Source organism: Microtus ochrogaster, unplaced genomic scaffold, assembly GCF_000317375.1.
Source record: "Microtus ochrogaster isolate Prairie Vole_2 unplaced genomic scaffold, MicOch1.0 UNK7, whole genome shotgun sequence".
NCBI lineage: Eukaryota > Metazoa > Chordata > Mammalia > Rodentia > Cricetidae > Microtus > Microtus ochrogaster.
The window spans coordinates 3,636,679-3,663,664 of record NW_004949105.1 but is presented as its reverse complement, the minus strand read 5'-3'; the positions used below and the strand labels follow the sequence as shown (position 1 = coordinate 3,663,664).

The 26,986-nt window shown below is 47.5% G+C and overlaps 1 protein-coding gene across 3 annotated transcripts in view; it reads left to right on the top strand.

The window, feature by feature from the left end:
- The window catches only part of Dlgap2 (DLG associated protein 2), a 685,199-nt gene that overhangs the window by 634,099 nt on the left and 24,114 nt on the right, over nt 1–26,986 (top strand). For 2 of the 3 annotated variants that reach the window (XR_003378611.1, XM_013353440.2), the window contains exons 10-11: nt 19,205–19,554; nt 20,473–20,514. Coding sequence is in view for 2 of the 3 variants with exons in the window: in XM_013353440.2 (XP_013208894.2) it covers nt 19,205–19,554; nt 20,473–20,514 (392 nt within the window). In the remaining variant the exon portion in view is untranslated. The remainder of the gene's footprint in view (nt 1–19,204; nt 19,555–20,472; nt 20,515–26,986) is intronic. The other variant, XM_005366239.3, reaches the window with a different exon arrangement.

The following is a 26,986-nucleotide window of genomic DNA, read 5'->3' as shown; positions in this document are numbered from 1 at the left end:
AGAAGCCAGGAGACATAGAGGAAACAGGAGGTACAGGATGAAAGAGAAGTAATGCCATGTGACAGAATGAAGAGTAATATAAATGAGTTTATTTAAATTATAGGAGCTAGTTAGAAAAAAGCCTAAGCTATGGACTGAACTTTCATAATTAATAAGAAGTCTCCATGTCATTATTTGGGAGCTGGATAGTGGGACAGAAAGAGATCCATTAAACCCACTGTCTTCTCCTCTACCTGGTGGCCCTAACAAGACACTGACCCATAAGCCGTGGGCCTTGATGAGAAATGCCCAGTGGAACATGGCACTCTGTCCTCCTCACAGCTTTGTGATGAGCAGAGGACACAGCCCAGGTCTGTGACCTGAAGTAGGCAGAACCGCGCATGTCAACAGGAAGACACAGTCATGGGGTTCTTGAGACTGGCGGTCACAATCTTAGGTTGTTCTCTCAGGTGTCCAGTGCCATGTGCTCCGCTGCCTCAGGGGTGTCAGAGATTACTGTCCATCCTCTGCCTGCATGTGACAACAGAGCGAATTTAAAACTTAGGGAAGGAATGGGATTCGCAGTCAGTACACTAAAAAGCAACCCTTGAAAGCTATGCCTGAGCGGTATAATCCTGTCACCCCCAACATCCAGAGGCTGAGATAGGATTGAGAATTTTAGGCCAACCTGGGCTACCTAAAGAGTCCCACACTAGCCTGAACTTCTCGGTAAGACCCTGTCTTTAAAAAGTAATTAAATCAAAAGGCAACCCCATTCGAAGGGAATTACTCATGTTCGCAAGTGTTTGTCGAGTGCCCCCTACAAGCAAATGAACGATTAAGCATTTCCATGGTCTTCAGAAAGGCTTTGAAACAATAATTATGTGGTAGAAAATGGCTTTGCTGTTTTTAGAGCTGTCGTTAGGGAGAGAATAGAAATAGAACAGATTTCACAGAGATAATATAAGAATCAGTACCGAACTCAGGCTGAAGTCCTGATTTATGTACACAGTAAATCGTTCTTCCCCAGCACCCTGCGCATTCCAAAACTCCACACACAAAATAAATTTTTAAATGTTTCTATTCAAAGTTTCCGATGGAACTTGGCCTAGTTACTGAGTCAAACTCTCTTCTAGACTATGGGATAAATAGCAGCATCATGGCCGCAACGGTAGGTCAGATGAGCGCAATGTTGGGCGGCTAGAGGAAAACCGACATCACGAGAGGGTAGCAAGGTCATGGTTGTGAGAAGCCAAAAGCTCAGGTCAACATCACGCCCACCTCCACTGCTCTGAGTATAGCCTATTGAATGCCAAGGATTTTTCCTTCACTCAACAGACGCCAGATGACATGCAACATGATCTGCTTAATAAGATTGTGAACAATGTCAAGGATTTTTATTAATCTGGAAAAAAACGGTAGAGAAGAAAATTCCCCGAGTCACAGAATTCAAATTTAGTATGGTGTTACAGATCTCGCTCTGCCTCTCTGTGCATCAGGTCGTGTAGCCCTAACAGTTTTTCCTGAGAGCCCAGGGAGCAATGCGTGTTCTAGTTCTGGGTTCCTCAGCCCCCTCGCAGTTGTGCAAAAGCTCAAGACAACTTGAATTATCCTCTCTGTTTTTCTGGTGCTTTTAACACGTGAAAATTTGGGTGCAACAGAGCTTTCTTAGCTCCTAGGTGGACTTTTAACTCGGGCGTTAGGGTGCCAGACATTCGTGTTCACACAAAGCTTGGAGGGAGTCAGTAGCCTCCAGGTTCTTGCCTTTCGAATTTGAATAATGAAGTTTATAAGAGGTGGGTTTTAGGAAGCGTTTTATTGTTGGGAGCTTGAGGAAGATGACAGGAGAGATCCCCAAAGGGTTGGATGGTATTGAAGGTCACAACCTTGGAATCATTAAGGCTTTATTTGACAGATACAGGGGAGCAGAGACGAACCAGTCAGTCTAGATCCCATTTCAGCTATCCCATGTCTGTCAGTTTCTGCCGCACCCTCCATATGAAAGGGAGAAAGATACAGAAAACGCAGGCCAGTCTGACATCCCAGGTCTCTAGCCAAGGCAGCAAAGACATTTGTCTTAAACACTTCTGCCATCTCCTGCCTGTAGCCAGGGCAAGGATATCAAAGGGGCTAAGGACATTTGTAGCTTTTAGTCAAAGAGAACCTGCACTTTCCTGACCCTAAACTGCCTAGCCGCTCCTCTCCCATTCTCAACACCTCCTGCCTTGTGACACACATGTAGAAATTAACCCACCCAACCCCTGGAAATCTATAAGATGGAGAAACTCCCTCTGGCATAGAACTAAAGGGAACTGAAGGATCTGAGTCACCTGTCTCTCCCGTCATGGCCTCATCATGACTGCCTACGGCCATGGCACTGTAACTCACCCAGTATTCTGGGACCAAGTATGTCTTCTTCAGCATTTCCCTTGTGCTACCTATGACGGTTCTGTCTCTTATCAAGCTGCTCTTTGGACTGGAGGGCTCAATCTCTCGGCCTTCGGGGTTACATGTGGCTGCTTGCAGACTCGATGTTGCCACCCTCCTAATAAAACTCACTTGGCAGGCAAACCAGATCAGCTTTCCTTCTAGGACCCTGGCTTCTTTTATCACTTTTAGTACTACCTGTGCTGATAGTGAGAGCTGAATCCCGCCTTTGATCGGAGCTGTCTGTCCACAAGGCAAGTGGATTGAAGTCATTTTATTCTTAAGTCTTCTTGGTTTTGGAAACTGTTATACTAGCATTGGAGATTATTTTGATGAATTAACACTCTTCTATTATCCCGGGGCACTCGGGGTACAGCTCAGCAGTAGGGTGTTTATCTAGAGTATAAGAGGTTCTGGGATTTGTCTCCAGGACTGAAAGGGATTTAAAAAAATGTTTTCCTTTTATGACTCAAAAAAAAATCTACTTTCAGAAACATCTCAAAGTGATTGTTTTGAAGTATAAGATGCATTTAAACATGTTCTTTACGGAGGCTTGAAAAATGAAAGCTGGCACTATTAGATTTTCTCACCTTATAAACATGTAAATCTAGAAGCCCGGTGCTCATGCAATAAATCAAGTGTCAAATGTACAGCTGAGTGAATTCCTATCGATTTTTCAGAGCACAGTAGACAGTCTTAACGTGGACCCTGGCAGGTGCATGCTACCAGCCAATGTGCCCATCGGGTCACCTCTCTTCTCACCTGCAAGCGGGGAGCAGGGAGTCCCGCCCACCAAGCTCCATTCATCTGTCTCTGTGGTCCTCAGCAGGCACGGAGCACAGCCCCGAGCAGGATTAGCCTACCCACCCATCATGCTTCTCGTTATGGAAAGCAGTGGGTGTTGATTATAGAGCCCTCCTTAAATGAAGTGGTTTCGCAAACATCTCCCTTCCATTTCACACTTGGTTTCTCTCTCATCTATGAAATGATTTATCAGGTAGATTTGCTGGTCTAAATACTCATTCCACCCTGTTTTTTGAGGGGAGGAATAACATTGGTCCTGTGGAGGGAAGCAGTATAAAATTAGATGATAATGGTTTTTCTCTGGGTCAGAAATTGTCTCCACACATGTCACAACTAATTCCAGAAGTCATCAGAACCAAGGGGAAGCCACACCAGGACAACAGAGGGAACAGCACAGACCTACTTTATCTTATTATTCATATTTCAGCAGTGACTTCTCTCTCCAGGGTGCATAATAACTCTGTTTCCAAGACAAATCTTCACTAACACACCAGAGGAAAGTCATCCTCATATTTTTTGTGTCTTGAATATTAGACAGAGGGAAAACTGTTCTCAATACTATGAATTTTGTCTGTACTTCTTTGCAAAATTCTCTGTTGTGTGTACATTAGGTCTTTACAGATTAGGTATGCCAACTTTCTGGCCTGAGCATTGCTTGGAGCTTTGTGACCAAGTTCCCAACTTCTTCAAATCCAAGTGCTTCCTAATAAGGTAAATAAGAATCATAAATACTTTGATAAATAAATGAGCAGAGAACATTCACAAAAGATCACACATGGTCACTTTCAATTTCAAGATACAAAAGTCCAAAATAAAACAAAGAAAAGCCATATCAAAGAAAGCCTTATGCTATATTTAGCTTATGAACATCTATGAAGTGTGTGCTGTGTTTAGAGCATGGACAGCTTGCTTTGAATGCAGGATTGTCTTGGGTCTAAGATTCACCCTCAGAATCTGGGAACCACTGCAATCAATCATCTACAGACACCTGCTGCATGGCAAGAAGATGCGCATGGAAAGTGATGGCAGCCAAAGGGAGCCTTGAGACTCTGTGGCAGACTCCAGAATCCCCCAGTTACAGTGAGGCTGGCTAGAAGTCCAAGGTTGAGTAGTGTGAGTCACCATAGGGAGGCATCCAAGCCTGGAGTCAAGAAGGCCCATGATGCTGGGGATCCAAAAACACTGAACAAGAGGGAAGAAGAAGCCCATATGGCAAAAGGGAGGGATTCAGGAGCTATGGAGCAGGTTCTCTGCACTGTGGGTCAGCACTGACACAGTTTGGAGACTACTGAGTGACCCCCCCAGCAGAAAAGAGTCAAGTCTTCCAGAAACTCTGTTGAATCTCTTCCCATCGGGCCCTCAGCTTGCCTCCTGCGAGATGGCCTCTACTGAGGTGATGGAGCCACAATGAGATCACCTATTCAGTAGGACTATGGAAGGAGATTGCAACGCAGACTTGCAGAGGATTGATCATGGGAACACAGAGAGAAAATGTCAGCTGTGAGCCAAGAGGAGAGACCTAAGGAGGAGGTGACCGTGGCACATTCACTTCAGACTGCATGTGTCTTGGTGTGAGCAGAAATGACCCAAGGCAGTAGTTTTCTTATGCAGCCAAAAGAGTTATGGCCCAAAAGATTTGAAAAGTCTGACCTTGCCCTACCATAGAAAGTTCTAGAGACGACTGTCAAACCTAATCCTACAGGTAAAGGGGACAAGGGCTAGGCAGCACTGAGCAGCTGGAGCAGCCTCCTGAGGATGCTCCTGTATAATTGGTTAGAGTCTGGAACACACTGAAGAAGTTCTAGCCTCCAGCTCTGTCCCCATGAGACTCCAAAAGGCTGCTGGCCAGGTGACACAGATGATGTCATCAAGGAGGACAAATCACTCAGTTGTCAGATATAGTTGCAGGAACTCCTGCCCCAAATGAAAACAGACCAAACACTGAGGGAAACAGGAGAGAGGAACTAAATCCAAAAACTGGCCTTGCCAGCCCCCCACTACCCTCTGAAGTTTAAAGTCACACCACAGGAATGGAAGCGCCAGGCACAGAAACAGGGTGGAAGGAAGAGCTCTATCCTGAGAAGACAGTTTCATTAGGGTGGGCCAAGGACCTGGGAACAGCCTGGATGCTGAGTGCTGCTGGTACCCTCTCCCAACAGAGCCAGTGGGAGGCCTGCCACAAGAGAGAGTGCCGTGGATCTTGAAGGCTGAGGTACCTCTGTTGTGTGTCTTCACCCCACACAGAGCACCAATGACAGGCCAAAGGAAGATTCCATCCAAGCCTAGCTCGGTGAACCAGTGAATTCGTTGGGATTCCTTATGAGTTTGGGTAAGGTGGTAACTTAAAATAGCATGGCTGAGGACTCAAAGGCAGATGGTGACAGAGAGGCCTATCTAGCATGGGTGACAGACGGCTCACAAAAGCTGCGACCCTGGAGCTCCTTGCAGGACTCACAGACAGCTCAGCTATTAGGAGAGCCTCTCCATCTCCATCAGTCCTTACTGCTTATATAGCCCAGGGGTAGGGGGTCTCATAAATCTTGTGTTTCTGGAACCTTCTAAACTTGAAGTTCTAGTTTACCTTCTGGGTCTTAAGAGCATCCCTTTATAACTGAACGTTTCAATTCATAGAGAACCCCGTGCAGCAGCCTCTAGGGGCTCAAGGTGGTCCTGACGTTCAGTGACAGACATGAAGTCTAGACTAGAGCTGCCTCCAGGAAGAGGGCAGAGAATCTGGGAGAAGAGAGCGCACACTGAGAAATAGTCTGCTGAAGGATTATCTCCAGGTGAGGGGAACTCCCAGACCATGGGGCAGAGGAAGGGCTACCAGAAGGAGCACAGGGCCCCCATCACAACCCAGGATGCAAGGTTGCGTCTGAATTCTGGCAATGTGACAAGTTGGAAAGATTGCTAAAGGGCCCTGGATAGCACCAGTCCACCATGGAACAGTGCAGATATTTGCAGAGAGGAAGCCAGTCTGGAATCATCCTGTTCCGCTTAGACGGTTACAGAACCTGGAACACCAGCAAGACGCTGGGATTGGGGAAGCCTTAATGAGCAGGTGTGCTCCATCCAGACTCGCAGCTGTAGCTCATGACCACAGCTCGGTGTCTTCAAGCCACACAGACCTGTCCTGTGAGCAATATAGAGATCCCACCTCTAACTTGGGCCTCAAGGTGATAGCCAGACACTCTTTCTCTGGGATCCAAATGGTAGTCTTAAGAATCCCTCTTTATCTTTTCACCCAGGGGAATCGCCTGCCTTCTGCCGCAGCAGCTACATGGTCCTAAATTGTTTCTGTTTTCTGTTGCCGCTGCTCCTTCGCTGACTCTGGCCTTCCTATCCCTATAGGTAGTACCCCAGTAATGTTATTGGCCCACTAGGCAAGCCAGAATCATGTCCCATCTCCAGACCCTGTGCTTAGTCACATCTGTGCCATTCCCCGTGTGCACAGTTCCGGGTTCCAGGTTATTGACCTGGCAGGCTTGGGGTGATGGAGTCTGTCTAACTCGGGATGCTTCAGGAAACGTTAGTTGAGTATCTGTACAAATGAGGTCTTTCATAAGTTGGGGCAAATGTAAGTGCTGCCGTCTCTCCCACACTGGACTGTAGGGACCTGCTTTTCATTTCAGGACCAAAGCCTAAAACCCTATGTGGTCAGAGCCCACACTGTAAAGCTCATATACTTTCCTCCTGCTTACAATAGTAGAATTTCTGCCCAGACCACGTCTTCTTCCCGCACCTGCAGCCTAAGTCCACGGTGAATCATAGACCCCGAAGTGATGGTAGCATGCAGAGGACAGTTCAGAGTGTTCCCGTGGATGTCCACGGTATCCCTGCACTAGCTGTGATCCACCTCTCAGCTTCTCAGAAGCCACCAACACCTATCGCTTCTGGGAATCCTGAGAAGCCTCCAGATCTCTGCATTGAATTGAAACACAGGTTGTCTTTGAAATCTCGTCCCTGTATTTTCAGCTTAGAGAAATATGCTTAGGACCAGGGACCTGGCCTCTTTCTTGTGTCTGAATTCAGGTCCAAGGCAGGCCCCGTTGTCAGGGCTACGGTTAGCATAGCCTTCAGAAATTAATAAGAAAGCAGAAGTGACAGGGTGGGCCAGGCAAGTCTGTATCCATCACAGGAGAATGCAAGAGGCTGCATCTCTCTCCAAAACCTTTATCATGACGGGATGTTGTAATTTGTCAAAGGTTTTTTTCAGCATCTAATGAGATGATCATGTGGTTTTATTTTTCAGTTTGTTTATACGGTGGATTATGTTGACAGATTTTTATATGTTGAACCATCCCTGCATCTCTGGCATGAAGCCTACTTGATCGTGGTAGATAATGGTTCTGATATGTTCTTGGAATCGATTTGCCAGTGTTTATTTAGTATTTTTGCATCAAGGTTCGTGAGTGAGATTGGTCTGTAATTCTCTTTCTTAGCAATGTCTTTATGTGATTTGGGTATCAGGGTAATTGTAGCCTCATAAAAAGAGTTACAGCCTATGTGTTCATTGCAGCATATGTGAGCAGCTTCTTACCATGGGCTGTTTTTCCTTACTACCTGGACAGAACTAGCTCCTGGCTCAGGAGGACTTCAGCACCTTAATGTAGTGGGACCCAGACACCTAGTCGGTAGCAACCTCTTTATTTTCTGCATTAATATACGCATACATGTTGCAGAAGTTTAAACATTTCAATCATTACATTTCAGTGTAATCTTGTTTTCAAGTCATTCACATTTCCCTGCATACATGCGCTATCTTGGAGCATTTGTAGGGTTATCCAGTCATTTGCAGGACAGGACAAAGGACCAGAGCAGGTTGTGCTTGTGCAGAAATTCATTAGAGTCTAAGGGTGTGGAACAGAATGACAAAGGCCATGCTGTGAGTTAATCTCAAGGTCCTCCAGCTCTGGGCACAGAGCATGTGGGTCCAGGCCTCAAAGCACCTTGCTATAAAATGCCTAGGTGTGGGATGGCAGAATTTGTCTTCTGACAAGGATGCCACAGTGAGCCGGCCATTAGAAACCAGCAGCAATGGCTCCAGCCTCCACCTACAAGGCTCTGTGAAGCCTCTTAGAAAATGTGTCCCATTCTGGTTATTGAACAATACTGAGTTCACAGGCTGGTAGATAGTTTAGCCCACAGCCACAGGCCTCATCTATGGGTAGGTAGCATCTCTCCTATTACAAACTGAGACATTACCGTGCTAAAGGCATATTGAAAGATGTGTAGATATATATTTACTTCTCTTGACACCCATATGAGGCAGGGTCAGTAATGCATATGAGTGACTGACTGGGAAGTTTACATGTAATGGCACTCACACCAAGATTTACACTGTCTGTGGGTCCTTCTGTATTCAAGTATTTAAACTCCACTGACCTTCATGGTTGTTTCAGACCTTGAGGTGTGCTACTCTCTTTAGAGGCTCTCTTTTCAAGGAGTATCCCTTGACCCTCTGAGATGGTGTTGTTCAAGAAACAACATATGGCTGTTTTCTTTAAGTAGCCTGATTCCAATTCTGAGCCCCAGGCCCTCCTGCAGAAATGCAGTAGTAGTCCCAGATGAGTACATGATCAACCAACACCAAGAGCCCCAGGAGGCCTGCAGGCTGAAGGAGACCTTCTCCTCTAGCCCACTGGTCCAAGCCAGTCCCCCTGGGATCTCAGTGCCTCCTTCTTCATGGGACCCTGGGAGTCTACTGGATCAGCATGGGCTGTACTAGCACAGGGATAGGAGCTCCCCTGCAGAGCCTTTCCCAGGTTACTTCATTGTCCACAAGATGCCCTTCCCTCAGCACCTCCTCCCTCTGTACCTCCTCTTGTTGTACCCCCTCCTTCTGTCCCTCCTCCCCCTTTACCTCCTTCCCCTGCACCTCCTCCCCTTTCACCTCCTCCCCTCTGTGCCTTCTCTCTCTGTGCCTCCTCCTTCTGTCCCTCTTCCCCATTCACCTCCTTCCCCTTCACCTCCTCCCCTGCACTTTCTCCTATTCACCTCCTTCCTCTGCACCTCCTCGTTCCATGCCTCCTCCCCTGCACCTCCTCCCCTGCACTTCCTCCCCCTACACCTCCTCCCCTGCACCTCCTTCTGCACTTTCTCCCCCTGCACCCCCTCCCCTTGGGACCCCTCTTTCTCTACCTCTCCCCTCTAGGTGATCTTGCATTCTCCCCAAAGATCACATAATCTTCACCAGAACAGACATTCTCCTAGAATTATCTTTCCTAGAAAAAAAAGCACACACTCCTGGTCCCACTTGACATGGGAAGGGTTGTGAGGGACATGGGCACAAATGCACAGACATAGAAAAGCATGGAGGTCAAAGGCAGGGGTTTTCCCAGAACTCGGCTCAGAGTTGGGTTTTGAAGCAGATTCCATAGTGGCCTCCTAGCTGCAAAATCATTGTCACGGACCCTTCAAAATGTCATGCTTATGGTCTGGAAAGGTACTCATTATTTGGGATCCTAAACTAAATTGGTCTGAACTACTTTTCTTAGAAAAACAAAGGACGTTTGTTTAAAAGTTAAGCAAATGCTTCGAGCTAGATATGGTGGCACATGCCACCTCATGGCAGATTGAAGCAAGAAGATTGTTGATTCCATCGAAACCATGTCTCAATAAAAACATTAATATAACAAAAGCCCATAATAACTTCTTCCTGTGTTTGACAGCCATCAGGAATGTTCAGCCCTGACGCTCTGTGAGTGTCGGCTGTTATTGATGGCAGTCAGGGTATTGAGCTACGACAGACTCTCTCAAGCCAACTTAGTGTTTCCAAGATTGATGCAAGCGCTGAAGGAGACTGATTACTCTGAAATTAGTCCCTCAGCCCCTTTGAAATGCCAGATGTGTAGAATGCTGAGCGATGCCTGGCGATTTGGTATATTGTTTTATGGATGTGAGTTGTAACATTTGTGCCACTGTTGATATTTCCAGATGACAAAGAAGGTGGCAGTAAGGCAAAGTAAGAAAAGAGTCGCGTAGAAAGGTGTGGCTGTGACCACATGGGAAGCAGCCCTTGTTAGAGTGGGCAGTGCCATTCATCAGACTCACTCCACCTTGGCCTACTCATGTCGGAGTAGCGCACTGTGTCTTTTCAACACAGGTGCTAGGGAAACCTTAAAAATAAAACCGAGGGAGTCATCACTAGGAATATTCATGCCTCTGTTTGCCCATCTATTTATGGACTTACTTGTTGTGCCAAGTAAGAAAAGCAATAAGGAAAAATAAACCGATCAATCATATTAGGGTTCTCACAGCCATGATGAAGACTATCCGAGTCACCTAACTGGTCCTGACTGATCCAGGCACCCCCAAGGGGCGCTGAGATCCACCAGGAAAGCCCCAACTTATAAAAATAAGCAAGCTCACTCATCTGCTTCTATAAATGCCAGTGTGCACTTTCCTTGCTTTCTCTAGCCCAAGCTGACATTTTCTTTTTCATTGTGTTGATTTATAGCGGGTCATTACTTCACTGTCATTCCAATCAATCACAGAGTTGACTGGATCAAATTCACAAATATTTACTTAGTACCTAATGTCCATAAGATATTTCAAGGATGTTCTATGGAATAAAAGGAAAGCAAATGAGATTTGAGATAGATCTGCAAGCTGCAAACATGTACAAATATATTAATAATCATTACCTTCAGAAACATCTATATGAATGCTTGCTGGCTGACATTTAATCTTTTCTTCTAATTAATGTCAATTGTTACAAATTGTTCCAAGACTCACAATGTGGTCCAAATGCCTTTGGCTTCTGCATATTTTTAGGATGAACAGAGATCTTGGATTTTAACTGTAAGAACAGGAGTGTTACCTCCCAGCCCCTTTCTGTAGCTGTACTGACAAGTTTCGTGTCAACTTGACACAAGTTAGAGTCATTTGGGAAGGAGGAACCTTTCTCAATTGAGAAAATGTCCCCACTGTGATGGCCTGTGAGCAAGGCTCTGGGGTCTTCTCTTGATTGCTTGTGGATGTGGGCGGGACCAGATCACTGTGGGTGGTGCCCCTCCTGAGCTGGTGGTCCTGAGGAATAGAAGAAAGCAGACTGAGCAAGCTTTGAGGAGGAGTAAACAGTGCTCCCCATGGTATCTGTATCCGATCCTGCCCTAACAAGCTGTAAGATGAAATAAACCCTTTTCCCCCCAGGTTGTGTTTGGTCATGGTGTTTATCTTAGATGTGGAGATGCTAAGACAGTAAACCAGGGCTACATCTGAGGTTCCTCAAAGACATACTCTCTTTGCTGTTGGGACCTGGTAGGTAGGCACAGTGGGTCAGTAGGAGTGCAACTCTGGATGTTTTTGGAAAGATGCTCAGGGCAGTCCAGCAAGGCCCTGAGACATATCACTGGTCCTGTGAATCTTGCATACCGAGAAAGTTCCCCTCACAAGCCTTTGGGATTGGACACTCTTGGAAGAAGCCAGAGTTGCTGAGGACAAAAGAATATGGCTGAAGGTCATGATCCCCTGAGTTCTTGTGGCCCCCATCTCCTCATATTCTCATGTGGCCACATTCTCCCGGGTACCCAGGACTCAGATTTGCAAAGACCACTTGCTCCAGATCGGGACTTGATAGGGTCTCTGGCTTTCCTAAGCACATTCAGGAATGAGCCCATCCCAGATATGCCTGATGAATAGAGAAAGGAGCTCCTTCATACTGTTTCCCCAATTGTGGATGCAGCAGGAGCAGACACACGGTCCCCAGGGCAAACAGCGCTTCAGGAAAATGTCCTGCCACCGCCTTGGGAGCCACTGTCTGGCCACCAGCTGCTTAGATATGTGGCTTCTCTTTTCTGTCCCCTGTCATACGTGCATAGAACTCCTGAAGATGAAGCCTCCCTTGGGTCGAATAGCGTGGGATGATGTCTGCTTTGCAAGACAAATCCCAGCTGCAGAGAGGGTTCTGGCGCCACTCCCTGTCTGGATTGGTGCTCATCAGAAGTAAACTAGTTTTGTACGAAAGCAAAAAGGTGAGATGCTTTCCGGGATGTGACAACCTCAAAACAAGCCAGTACCACATCTAGCCAGGCGTTTCTTAGTCCCTAAACTTCATGTAGAACACAGCGCTTCATAAAGCCATGGCATAAAGCCAACATACCTACACAGCTCATGTTGTAAAGCCATCTGCTCAATCATTAATTCCCTTTTTGCCTTGAGAACTAAGTGGTTTCCCTCATCACATCCCCACTGGCAAGTTGTGTTGGAACTAGGAAAAGCAGGCATATCTCTTTCTTTCTCTCTTTCTTTCTTTCTTTCTTTCTTTCTTTCTTTCTTTCTTTAATAAGTCTATTAATTTAGGATTGACTGGGCAGCAAGTCAGACCCTCACTTATTAGGGAAGACAGCAAGGTCCCACATGCCCAGTGCCTGCCAAGGGTTTGGTGCAGTAGCATCTGGGCTCTCCAGTATGTCCTTCAGCCTGTGATGGACAGTTCACTGCCCGCCTTTTATTAGCGCTCTCTCTGCTCCACTAGAATATGCACACTGTGAGGCAGGGATGTTTCTTGCAGCTGAATTCCCAGTGTCTGGAATAGCACATAGCAAATTATACAGATGTACTAAATTTTGTAGATTTAACGAAATAATGAATAAATGAATGTGTGATTGAATGAATGAATGAATGAATGAATGAATGAACGGGATTTCTCAGTCCCTGTGGAGCCTTGCATAAGCTGTGGGTACGGTGGGTTTTCTGGATGAGTTTTCTGGATGAACAGGATGGGAGATGAGGAGAGGAAAGAGAACGGAAGAAAGGAGAGAAGACATGGTGTCTTATCCTGTCTGTAGCACCCGGCACACAGTAGGCTGCCCTCGTATGTTGGGATGTGTGCACTGGGTAGCTCCGTGTAGGCTACCCCTGTGTGTGGTCTTCTGTAGAAAGTCTTTGGAGTTCATTATGAAATTTGCATCTTTGTTTCTGTATACCCTGGAGTTAGAGGCAGATTTTCTTAAATAAAGAACAGCATTTGAGACATAACGAGAGCCAGCTGGCAAACAGCACTGAGAGCCCCTCTGATTGCACAGCGAATTGCCACACTTTGGCCCATACATCATGCCTGCGGGCTCCATACCCAAGCAGAGCCATGATGAGTCACTGTCTCCAGGACTCCCTCTTCTGCCCAGGTACCTTTTGCCTGGGCCGGGAAGGGGCTAGACTTTATAGGGAGCCTGTCTATCCTGTGAAAAGTGCCATATGGATTTTTTTTTTCATGGTGCCACAGTGAGCAGAGAATCTTAAGCACATGAACTTCTGTTGCCAAGGAACAGCTGGAATATACAGAAAATACCCATTGTGAGCACACTCCATATCTTCACAGAGTTAATGTGGGGTGCAGCAAAAGAGCTATGACCCTTTGCCTTTCACAGTGAGGGGCCTGCAGCCATGACGCCAGTGACATCTAAAGTCAGCCACCCACCAACACCCACACCCTCTCTTAACAGCTGTGGGCCTCCGGACCACCAGAGAGCCATGCTTGGCCAGCTCACAGTGATGCCGTTTATTGATTCACCTAGGCCTTGAAGACTCTCAGAGGACCACACTCCAAGGACATGGAATTGTTGTCACAGCTGACATCGACTGTCTGCCCAGATAGTCTCCATGAGGCAGAAGGCAAATCAACACTCGCCTGTGTTGTCGAGGGAAATCGATACCTGCATCTTCCTTTTCATTCTCGTCCCCTTGAAACTAGGATGATGCAGGGGCGGTGTTTGCTTGGGGCCTTCAAACAGACAGTATTTAGTATATGTTAATTTTCCTCTGAAGCTGTCTAATAAGTCAGGCATGCACTGAGTTTGCCCCTGCAAGAAGCATTTGCTTTATTGTCTGTGAATTCCTTATAGAAAGTCATCTCTTAATTAAGAGGCATTGATATCTAGATGACATTTGCCTCCGTAGGTCAATAAGACCTGTGAACTTAAGTCAAAAAGAAGCGCACATAGAATTAGCCTTCCCTCAAAACCCCAAAGAGACAAACAGAATTCCAGGGTCACTCCAGTAAAGACTTCACTCATATTAGAATCTGAGTGAAACTAACGTGTGTGTGTGTGCGCACAGATACACACTATGAGATAAATTACAGGGCTAGCCACCACACAGTTCAAAACTTGTCACCAACCCAATCTATGCACCCCTCATTGCAATCTAATGTGTCACAGTTATCAATCTATGGGTTTCAACTGGATTTATTTTTTTAATATTCCCATATGTATTTAAGGTCTTTAGGCGCAATGAAGACCAACCCCAAGACCTTCCACGTGACTTACCACTGTGCTACATCCTTAGTTCTTGGAGACAGTCTCACAGTGTAACCCATTCTTGTCTCTACGCATGACCCTTGTCCCTCTGCTTTCTGCATGTTGAGATTACAGCATGTGCTATCCTGTCTGAGCCAAAACTCCCCATTCCTAAGAATCCAGGCAAAAGTGGTACCTGAACAGTAGGTTTGGAAGGGAAACAACATGTGTGACTTGTTCACTTGAACTTCTATTTGGCAGTGGTATCATCACAAAGTCCCCTGTCAGTCAGTAATGCTGATAAAGTCCATTCTGAGCTACCCGGCCCTTAGTAGATGCTATACATTAAAAAAATAATAATTGGTTATTCACGTCTCTGAAAGGGAGTTCAATTCCCATGCAAGCTCTTACTGTATGGTGTGGCTGATTTGCAGATAGTTAAGAAGAAAGCAGGAGCGTCTCCACAGTAAGCAGCTGTCATGCCTCATTTCCCTGTCTGGGAGACGCTAAACACTGCTTGCACTATAATTTCTTGCTAATTAGCACATTTCTAAACAGGCATCTTAGCTGCTAACCCTCAATGTGGCCCCAAAACTTGTGTGGCCACATAATTGTTTTAAAACTTTAGGGAGACCATTGTGTAAAACGCCAGTGGGAAGCGATTTCGGTGCCTTGGTTGATTTACACTTATGTTTTGAGACTAACATTAATTAAAGTGTCAAAATGTCTATAATCTTTTATGTCAGTTTTTTTTTTTTCCTTTCGAAGTTTGGTTTCTCCAGTTTCTCTTCTCATCTAGGCAGTCTTGGGCTTGATTACTGTAATTCCTTTTATGCTGCTATTCTTAAAGGTCTAATTAAGGGAGCGCTGGGGCTCAGAGAGCGGTGTGCACATCCAGCTAGAACGGTGATATCTGTCATTCAGATTACGTTCCGCATTGATTATATGTGTGTGCTTCACACCACACAACAGCAGATTTCAAATGTCCTTATTGGCTTGCAAATGTCATTCTGAGTTTGAATGCAGAAGAGGTCTCCTGGGACTCTGGGTGTAGACTGATCATGAAATATACTTGGAAAGCTAGGGCCTGTCGTCGTCATAAGGAAAAGAGAATGGGGGCACTTGTTCCACTTCATTCAAATTAACTTCTTTCCAATAAAGGGGGTTGACTCGCCTCTCCTCTCAGATGTTGGGCTAGTTCAATATGAAGTCAGGCTTGTAAGCTTGTGTCTCACCTGGAGTCACACTGTGTGCATAGGGGTTCCATGTGGAGTCATACTATGTGTGCCGGTATCCCTAATGGAGTCACACTGCATACGTGTGAGCATCCCAAGTGGAGCCATGTTGGCGTGAGATTATCCCCAGTGCTGTGAGTGGAGAGGGTGGGCATTCTTCTGGAGCTACATTAGGGGGCAGGGTGTTTGGAGGGTATCTCATTAGTAGCATGGATAGAATTTTCTTTCTCATGATTGAATTTCATAAATATGCATGCAGCAACTTGGTAGCAATCTCTGAAAAAGTAAAGGATCTGGACCAAGCTCCAGGCTAATGTGATATTTATTCTTCCTGCTCACTGAGGGTGGGGATCATGAGAGGCATTAGGTGACCATGGCATAGCGACCACTCGTCTGGGTGCTTAGCAGTAACATAGACAAGCACAGAGAGATGGAGTGGGATAGTTTCTCCAAGGCCACGAGAGCACATCATCTCAAGTCTGTGGGAAGGATGATACAGCTATTCCTCATAGCACCAGTAAGGAGGTGCACGAAGCCTGCCTTGCTGAGGATGGAGTGTGTGCACAGCATGCCTTGCTGAGGATGGAGTGTGTGCACAGCATGCTTCAGGGATGGCTCAGCTTTGGTCCAACGGTCATAACTTGTCTTTCATGCTGATTCTACCACTGTGACTACCCTGAGGTGAGTTTCAGATACTGAACAATGTCTGTCATTTTCAAAATGCTAAGCAATTACAATAATCAATCCAAGACATCAAAATTACAAACATATTAAACTGTATCAAAGCTAAAGTCCGAAGCACTGCCAGGGGCACGGAACCTACAAAAATGTTTCCTGAAACCAACAGCCAACAGCATGAGACTCCCACATGTGATGGCTTCAGCATTTATTTCTGGACCTGTTGTATAAGCCGGAAAGATTCTGGCATCTCCAGGCCCTTCACATGGGTCCACGGATGACACAGTGAAGATATCTGTGGTCACAGGTGGGTTGCAGAACTACACAGGTGTGGATTGACTGTGGAAATTAGTGATTATGTGGTTTTGCTACAGTGCAGTTGACTTCCTTGCTATTAAAAATGCATGCATTTGCATTTACTTTCAAAAAGGTTTCATAGGAGAGTATGGTAGCTGTGTGCTCTAGGTAAGCACTGTGTGCTTCGCTGCTGCAGTAAGAAGAATCTCCCTTCAAATGTTCTGACTGTAACCAGGCAAGGATATCCCCTGAGTCTGCATTCCTAGCTCCAGGTAGACATTATCTCTGCCCCTCCACACAGGCCTTGTGTCCCAGCCTGAGCCAGGGACACACAGCCTGGCAGTGCACAGACACAGCTCCGAAAGCTGCCAAGCTATTTTCTTCCTTGTCACTCAAGAAATGTCACAGCTCCTGCCTCCCTGCTAGAGCATAGCAAGCCCTTCTCTGGGCTTGGCAGAAAGAGGTGCCTGCTGATTCATTAGCCCCATAAGCTATGTGGCTCCTAGTCTACAAAGACCAGTTTGAAGTTCCTATCTTTATAGCTAATGGGTCACCAGTGGAAGGCATGTGTTTGGTTTCTCTGGGCTCTCTGAGGTCAGTCCTTAGAGTTCCCATAACTATGCTGCTGGTTTTCTAAAGGGCCATGAAGCAACTGAGTTTGGGTGGTTAGATTTTCCAGTGTCGGTTTTTCCTTAAACACACTCAGTGGATTCTGCGTTGTGAACCGGGGTATAGGATGCTTTCTTGGATAGGTATGAAGCTAGCCTCTCTACCCTAATCTGTTTCCTAGGTGCACCTTGCCTTTTCCAGGAATCTCACATGGAAACTTGTGGTGTTTTTTTTTCCCCATTGTCCCCCCCAAACGTGTTCCGAAGGAACTTTAAAATGGTTAGGCCTTTACCTTCATCATCTGAGAGGCGCAAACCAATTCTCAAAACCTTTATAGACAAAAGAAAAATCACCTTTGGAGGCATGTGGCTTTGCTCTGTGTCCCCACGCTGAGTGCACAGCATTCCTCTTTTAGAATTAAGCCCCAGGATCCCGATGGTTTTCTGCTTGGTGACTTTGGCTGCACTGTGAGGATATTGGGTCTTCAGCAAATATGGGCTGAAATTCTGTTCCACCCATGGCCATAGAGGAAATCAAGGCCAGTCGTCCCCAGCCAAGAAAGAGCCCAGACCCCAACAAATGTTTCTCGGCAAAAAAGATGAATGGGGCTGCTGGACCTTGGTGGAGAGATTCAGGAAAGATCTGGGGAGACAGCATTGTCAGAAGCAGGGCAGAGACAGGGGAAAGGCAAAGGAAATATTCTACAGAGAATGTGTAGAATGGGAAGACAGTTTAGGTGGGGCAGGGAGCTCCCAAGATGGGTGGGGTAGGATGTGGGACAGAACAGTGGTTCAAGAGCCTGAACATCCCACCCAGCACAGGAACCTGGTCACATGGACCTCAGCCTCTGGGAGCAGAGAAATGAGGCAAAAAGAGATACCCAGATGCCTCCATTAGTCCACACATCAGAACCAGTTTAGTATGAGGCAAGGGAGAGCTGGGATTCCAAGAGACATCTAGAAAATCTCCAAGGGGATGCCATCCCACGGGGTGAATGGAATCGCAGAAAATGGCCCTGCAGGCAATAGCATGGGCTTCCCAAGTCTGGGAACCTAGGGTCAAGGGAGTGGAAGGTGAGTCAATCTTAGGGTATTTCTGAAAGGTGGCAGGGATGATGTCAGCATGGATGGACAAGACTCCTTCCGTGTACATATCTGAATCTGAAAATGGTACCCAAAATGTTTGCGCGTTTACTAATGCTCCTTAAGAGAGGGATCCATGCTATCAAGAGATCTTTGGGGAAAAGAAAAGGGACTTCAGGTGTTTGCTCTGGGGCAGACAAGGCTCAGCCTGAACTGTGCCACCTGTCTCTCTACCAGTTTCCCTCCTGACTCTTCAACCGAGCTCTTTATAAGATCTCAGACCTCCGGCTCACCAGCTTGAGCCCCCTGCCGTGACGAGCTCGCCCATTTCTCATTTGTCGGTGTTAAATAATGACTTGATATAAAGATTTTGGTTGTTTTGTTTCGTTTTAGAAAACACAATCAGGGGAGAGAGCACTGCAAATATTGTCACTCAACAACAAGTTCGACTGACACTGGCTTCTCACATCAGTGATTCCCTGTGTGGGCATTGCATTTTTGACTCTGATTTGGGGCCCTGCCTGCTTCCCTGCTGTGGTAAAGGGGGGTTTAGCACAACACCATGGTGTCTGTGAAATCAGCAGTGTAGAGTGTTCTGCCCTGCACACACATAGACACAGAGAGAGAGAGATTCCTAATTTGTGTTGCTATACACACACACACACACACACACACATGCACACACACACACACATATACACACACACGGATATCTTTAAGCCCAGCCTTAGAAAGCCTGACTTTCTAAGGTCAGATGTCCAGAAACTGACAGGCTGGACTGCGAGACGCGCATATGTCAGAGATGTCGGCTGGCTTCATAGAGGAATTCAACTGACTGAGCCTTCTTCTCTCGTAGCTGTCTCCTACACGAATTACAAGAAGACGCCTCCCCCGGTGCCTCCGCGGACCACCTCCAAGCCTCTGATTTCAGTGACGGCCCAGAGCAGCACGGAATCGACACAGGACGCCTACCAGGACAGCCGGGCCCAGAGGATGTCCCCGTGGACCCAAGATAGCCGTGGCCTCTACAACTCCATGGACAGTCTGGACAGCAACAAAGCCATGAATCTGGCTCTGGAAACAGCTGCGGCTCAGCGCCATGCCACTGAGGCGCAGAGTGGCTCCACGAGGACCAGTGACAAGGCCATCCTGGTGTCTAAGGCTGAGGAGCTCCTCAAGAGCCGCTGCTCCTCCATCGGGGTCCAGGTAGTCTCCCCTGACCACCCTCTCTGGCGACGGTGTAGGCTGAGTCAAAATTCAAGTCACAGCCCCTAAAAACAGAAGTGGGACAGTAAGGCTGAGAGGCCCCTTGTGCCTGCTGCAGCATGACAGACCCCAGAGCAGAGCCCACAGAGATGAGATGAGACTCATGTACTGCCCAGAAACCTAGGGACACCCCACACACAGAGGTGTGGTCCTCGGGGCCGACCGCTAGGTAGATGATTTGGATAGATTATGCAGAGACTTTTAAAGGGACTGAGGGGATCCGTCACAATGACTTGTTGTAACATCTCAGTCTTCCAGGAGTGTGGGGAACAAAGGGGCAAACAGATCCAAGCACTGTGGTGTGAGCTAAGGGTGTGGCCAACAGGGGCCGTGTGCAGCAGGGCCCTTTCCCACAGGGCCTTCTGTCCCAGAGACCTCTGCATAGAAGAGCGGCACCTTGTTATTGCAGACCTTGCAGGGGCACCCCACCATCCCATGAGGCCTGCCAACCTGGCTGTCCTGGCCACTCCTCAGCTGACCCAGGGGGCCTAGCTTGGGTTTAGCGAAGCACCCAATACACAATAGGAGCCCTGTCTCACAGGCGGTCTCAAGTGACCTCCTCCAAGCCCTAGTGGACATGATTGCAAGGGCCAAGCTTTGCTGTCGCCATTTGCCTCTTGCTTTTTACACCTCTGCTCAGCCTGTGTCTGGCAGGCTTTAAAATCATGATTAATCACACACACACACACACACACACACACACACACATCCTGCAAGAACGAGGTACACAGAGGTGGAAGTGACGGCCCCATACAGGACTGGGGCTGGGAGGGGCAGGCAGAAACCAGGGGGGTGTCAGCCCACCTGCCTGGGTCCTTGAGCCAGGTCTCCACACTGTGGCTTCATTGTTTTGTTTAGGATTCTGAATTCCCTGATCATCAACCCTACCCAAGGTCAGATGTAAGTATCCAAATCTCCAAATCCAAGTTCGCATGAAGTGTTTTTTTTTTTTTCCTCTCTCTCTCTCTTCTTTGGATTCTTCATATGACTGCTCTTGTCACCTCTCTGTCCTGGCTCTATGTGCCAGGAACTCTGCTGGGTGCTTCACATGGTTGCACAGAACCCTTGCCGACCCTTAGGAATAACTCAGCCCCGACCCTACATAACTAGCAAGCCTGAGGGATCCTAGAAACCAGAGGAGTGTGGGACATTCGCCGTTTCTCTGTCCATAGGCCCATCTGTAGCACAGCCAGAGTTCTCCAAAGACACCAGGACACATTCCCTACCAGGTCTTCAAACTACCTCCTGGGGTTCTTGGCCACAGTTGTCCATCCGTGGTCCACTCTAGGACTGAGGAGAAAGGCTCACCTCTGAGCAGCCAAAAGGGGTGGGTGCCATTTCAGGAGCTCATAGAGATGGACACCATGCTCCGAATGGACACAGACTTCCTGGTGCTCCTCATAGCTGGGCCCGCACCCGAGCTCACACACAGGGTTCCTCCTCACAGCTGGACCCCGCATACCTCTGGCTGAGTCTCTGCCTCTGTGAGTGTTTCCAGGCACCATCCTCTCCCACTGTGTTCTAGGAGGCTGGGCCCGTGCCTCCTGCCTCTTGGTACCCCAGCACCTAGCACAGTGCCTGGCACATAGCGAGCTCTCAGTTCCTTGTTGGGTTTGGAATGGATGTCCGTTTTTGGTGGGTGGATGCTCAGTGGAGACACGTGTGAGCTCCGGGACACCGGTTGGTAAACTCGCTCCACTTTTCTCAGTGGAGAAAGAAAAGGAATCCCATGAACCTGGATCTTCGTAAGTGTCTAGATAAAAATCAGTTGAAAAGTAGAACTCAAAATATAGTGGAAGAGACACAAATGTCAGGGTAACAAGGAGACGTGGCCAGGTCCCAGATCCACCAGTAAGAATGGAGACTTGGAGAAGTAGCCTTTCAAAGTGAAAGACCATTCATAGACACCCAGGTCCTAGAGACCAGCCAATGCTCGGGAGACATGAAGCAGATATAAACAAGTAAATAAGATTATGCTGTGTCCCTGCTCCTAGATCTCCAACATAGCGTCCCTTAACCCTCACTAGTGACCCTCTGGACCAGGTGTCATTATTCCCAACCAATGGAGGAGACACAGCTGACCAGGGAGGGTCAGTGCCTTGCCTGAGAGCTCACGGCTGTGAGTGCCACCGTAATGGATAAAGCCCAGGGGTCGCCTCCCACATCCCTGACAGAGCTATGCTGCTCAGAGAATTGAAACCAGATTGGAAGGCAATGCTGTACTGAAGGAGCCTGCCTTAGCATTCTTCATGTACCCTGCTGGGATTACCCAATCCGCCTGACCCAGGAACAGCCTTACTCTGTCCTTGGCTTATTGGAAAGAGACGTCAACATGGCATCCAGCTCTGAAGGACACTGCTTCCTGCCTGTCCCAGCACCCCTGCCCAATTACCCAGAGTCTTAGGGTTTTATTGCTGTGAAGAGACACTATGATAACAGCAACTCTTAATAAGGAAACGTTTAGTTGGGGTGACATCCTTATAGTTCAGAGGTTCAGTTCATTATCATCATGGCGGGGAGCATGGTGGCCATGCAGGCAGACATGGTGCTGGAGCTGAGAGTGCTACATCTTGACTCAGAGGCAACAGGAAGTCAGGAAGTCGACTGACTGTCACACTGAGTGGCACTTAAGAGAAGAGACCTCAAAGCCCGCCCCACAGTGAGATACTGCCTCCAACAAGGCCACATCTCCTTGATAGTGCCACTTCCTTTGGAGGCCATTTTCTTTCAAACTGCTACACCCAGAACCCTCCTTCTCTGGGGAAACGGGTAGAGCCCGCTAATGCACAGTGTCTGATTGGTAAATGTTGCCATCTAATGAAGGTGATGGCCCATTGGCTCCCGGAGTAAGTGCACCTAGTCTGCAGGTATCACTTGACCCTATATGGTCAAAACTAGGATCCAAGGGCCTGGAGAGACAACTCAGTGGTTCAGAGCATGCACTGCTCTTGTGGAGGATAGGATCACGTCAGACAACTCTCAGTAGCCTAGAGCAGCGCCGAGAGAGGCAACACCTCTGGCCCCCACAGGCACGGTACTCGTGCGCACACATGCACACACAGGCATTCATGTACACACAAGCACATAATTAAAAATAAAGGAGCACTGTTGAAAGATTCGGCTCCAGGATCGCAATGGAGCCTGCTGGGCTCTGCTCTTTATGTGGCTGCACATGTCACCCTGTCCTCCCTTTCAGTGTAGAATAAATATGTACTCCACACCTCCTGTGCCTTAGATGGCTGGACCGTACTGGGTGAATTCAGGCTAGCACGGCGTCAGTTCTTGAGAGCTCTGGATTTAACTCAGATCTGGAGCTGATGTTTCCAGTCCTGGGCTGAGAAGAAGAGGCTGTTCCTCTGAAGAGCCGTCTCAGGTCACTGGACCGCGAGCCGTCTGTCATCTGACTCCCTCACTCTTCACCATGGCAGGCCTACTTAATCCTTTCCTGTTTGTTTGTTTGGTTTGGTTTTGGTCTTTGGTTTTATCCATTTACAGAGTGTCTGTTGTGGCAAGGTCTTCATTTTGTATGGCCATGTGGGCTTGTGAAACTGCCTCAGTAGAAGGCAGGAAGTCTTCGTTCCCGTGGGCTTGGGCATCCCTCTGATATGGGGACAGTCGCCACAAGATCCTTCCCAAGCTGTCACAATGAGCAGCATCTCGGGAAGCCTTGTGACAATTTCTGTTGAGGGTCCTACTGAGATGACTATGTCTACCCTGTGCTCAGTACATGGCATGTGTGTATGTGCACACATACACACATACATACACACACACATATACACATATACACACACACATACACACACATACACACATACACACACATATACACACACATACACACACATGCACACACATACACACATACACACACATACACACACATGCACACACATACACACACATATACACACACAGACACACACACATACAGACACAGACACACACACACAAGCACACACTGCTCCCACCTCTGTTATGTTGGAACCCCCAAGCTCCTCAATAAGACATCCTGCTTTGCTCCTGGACTTAGGCTGGGCCCCTGAAGGAAACAGTGAGTTTAATCTCAAAAGCAATACATCTGCCTTGCTCCAAGGAAGGCTTACAAGAGCGAGCCCAAGGAGCTTGTTTGTTTGGAGAGCGAAGATTGCAGATGGAAGCTCAGATGTACTCCTGAGCAATCTCAATACTCGGATCTTCCACCTTAGAATCCAGCAGCAGTTCAGGTTCAGACTGGGCCAGCTTTGCTGAAGTTTGGTGCCAACCCTGGTCTGGTGTGAGAGAAAACGTGGGCACAGGAAAGAACGCCTCGACTTAGGCCCTATTACCGTCCCACTTAGGCATGCAGACATACATGCACACACCCAGAGACACACGTAGACCATTGTAGTAATAGAAGCAGCGGGCTGCTTCCTGCCACCCGGCTAGCTTTACCCGAAATAATTACACGGACACTGTATTCTTTTAATCACTGCTTGGCCCATTTCTATCTAGCCTCTTCTAGGCTAACTCTTGCACCTGGACTAGCCCATCTCTAATAATCTGCTGTAGCCCACAAGGTGGCTTACCAGGGAGATTCTAGCCTACGTCCATTCTGGGTCGTAGCTTCATCACATGTGTCTGCCCGGGAGCGGGCAGCATGGCGTCTCTCTGAGGCATCTGCCCCCGAGAAGAGAGCTGTCGAGTCTGAGCTCACTTCCTCTTCCTCCCAGCATTCTGTTCTGTTTATTCCTCCCACCTATGTTTTAACCTATGAGGGCCAGCCAAGCAGTTTCTTTATTGCTTAACCAATGAAATCAACAGATTGATATGTGACACTCCCACATCAGACCATCTCCATCAAACCCGTCCAATTTCTTATGTCTCATGCAGATCACATACCACAGGGTCCATGCTCACCCTATCCTCATGGCTCCAGCTCACTACTGCCCTCTGTATACAGCCCGGCCAGAGCTGGGAGTAGCCATCCCTAGGAGTGTAAAGGCACCTCAGTCACCTCAGAATTACTTGCCTATGTGCGGTTCTTCGCTGTTTATTGGGGAGCTCCCACCCCCGATACAGCTTCTGCCCCCAGAGTCACTCAGAAGGGCTCTACTTTCTCTCTCTCTGTCTCTCTGTCTCTCTCTGTCTCTCTCTCTGTCTCTCTCTGTCTCTCTCTCTGTCTCTGTGTGTGTGTGTCTGTATGTGTGTGTGTGTGTGAACACAAGGCATATATGTATGTCTCCTAACACTGTGGCCAATGATGCCTGACAATCCATGCACTTTAGTCTAATTCCATCAAAACCATTTTTTGTATTTTTAACTTTACAACCATCATTTAAATAATTGCAGGGCATCCATCATCATGACTAAATAATGATTTACTGGAGAGTCCTTCCACAGCCTCTATTTTCCTATATTTCCCCTTACAAATAATACTAGGATGGAGACCTCACATGGGTCGGAATGTATTACCGTCTCTTTCAGTTGAATTCCCAGGAGTGAAGTAAATTAGACAACTATTCTCAATATTTTTATGACAAAAATATGTGCTGTTTCCACTTCAAAATCTCCCTGAGAGGATACATGTTGATTTATGCCACTCACCTTATTCATCGCTTGCATTTAGTGATATAAATCCAGACCGGAAGTGCATGCCTATCATCCAGAACTTGCGAGGCTGAAGCAAGAGAATCATAGGTTTGAGACCAGGCTGAGTGACCACTACAACCAGGTCTCAAGAAAATAAGTGGCAAAATCTTCAAAAGCTGCAAAAAATGAGTCAACAGGCACAGGGCATATGAAGATGTTCCTGAAAGTGTGCTCAAGAATGTTCATAAGAATCATCATGAACTATGACAGAAAGCTAGACCTCACCGAAATTCTCCCTCCATTGAAGACCAAATAGGTCAATTAAGTTTCATTCACAGCATAGACTGGCATATAGTTAAAATACAAGATAGAGCTGGGATGGAATTCAGCAGGAGAGTGTTTGCCTAGTGTATGCAGAGCCCCTGAGTTCTGTCCCTGGCAAAATGAATGAATAAGTGGTAGCCCCCATATCCTGACATAGAATTTTAAACATAATAATTTATAATAAGGTCTTTGTGTGAAGTGTCAGTGATTTGCATGTGCAGCAAGGCACATACAATTGAACAGGGCCATGGCCACTTACAAGTAGAAGGCAGAATGGGGACCCCTAACAGGAAGGTCAGGGTTGTCATTCCAGAATGATCTGCATCTGATCCCTCCCTCCTTCCAGCTGTCGGAACCTGGCAGCACGGATCGGATCGCTCCTCCAGCCTCTCCTTCCTTTTGAAGCTGTCTCACAGGGACAGGAAGTCTCCAGCCTCCACCCTTTGATAAGAAATGCAGCAGCTCTGAGACTCCCGCGGCCATGAGGGGTACAGAGCAGAGCTCTGAGGTCACGGGCACCTGGGCTGGAATCCTGGCACTGCCTCTGCTAAGCTGAGTGCCCTTGGGCAAGCTGCTCACCTTCCCTGGTCCTCTAGGAACAGCCCTGGGGTCTTTGTGTGGATGATAAGCAACAACGCTTAGGAAGTATCTGGCTCCTGGTCAAGCAGGAGGACACAAACATGACTTCCATGTCCCCTGGGCTCATGAGGCCTGGAGGAGCTACCACAGATCTCAGCCAGGCCTGGTTTCTCCTCCTAAACACACAGGGTACAGTGGCGAGGTGTTGACTACTTCCTGGTAGGGACTTAAATTTTTAAGAAAATGTGTTTTTTTTTTATTATGACATTTGAATTTGGGCTCAGCAGTCCTGGAGATGCCTCAGACGGTGCTGTGGGAAAAGAGGAGGCTGTCTGGTGCCTGGAAGAATCTCCACAGCTTCACCAGCCTTGGCTTCACAGAACTTCCTACCCCGGGGTCCCTTGCGTAACAGCTTCTCATGGCTGACAGGCATTCCAATGCCTGGTGGGTTGGGGGGACTTCCTAGCAAACAGGGCCATAGTGAGGAGTCTCTTCAGGATACCTGTCTCTGTTGTCATCGTGAGCAGCCTGCTGGCCATCCCAGCAGCCACAAGGCTTCCTCATGTCCCGGGAGGTGCCCTTGTCCCTCCCTCCTGTGTCGTTCTGTGTGCGGCTGCAGCCATCAGCGCACTCCTCCTAAATGGCTGATTTGTCATTGTTAGCTGTGTCTGGCTCACCCGTTCTCATCTTCTTCACTGCGGAGCGTGATACAAGCTTTCATGTCCTGTGACATGCCGTCAGCAGAGACTTTTTTTTTTGCCTGAGCTGAACTAAGCAATTTGATCTGCATATGTCTAAAAGGCTCAAGAGCAGCCTCGAGTTCCAGTAGTTATGTAAAAATTGAATGAAACCCAGTAGCCACATAAATACCCTAAATGCCCTTTTCTTCCCTCCCTCC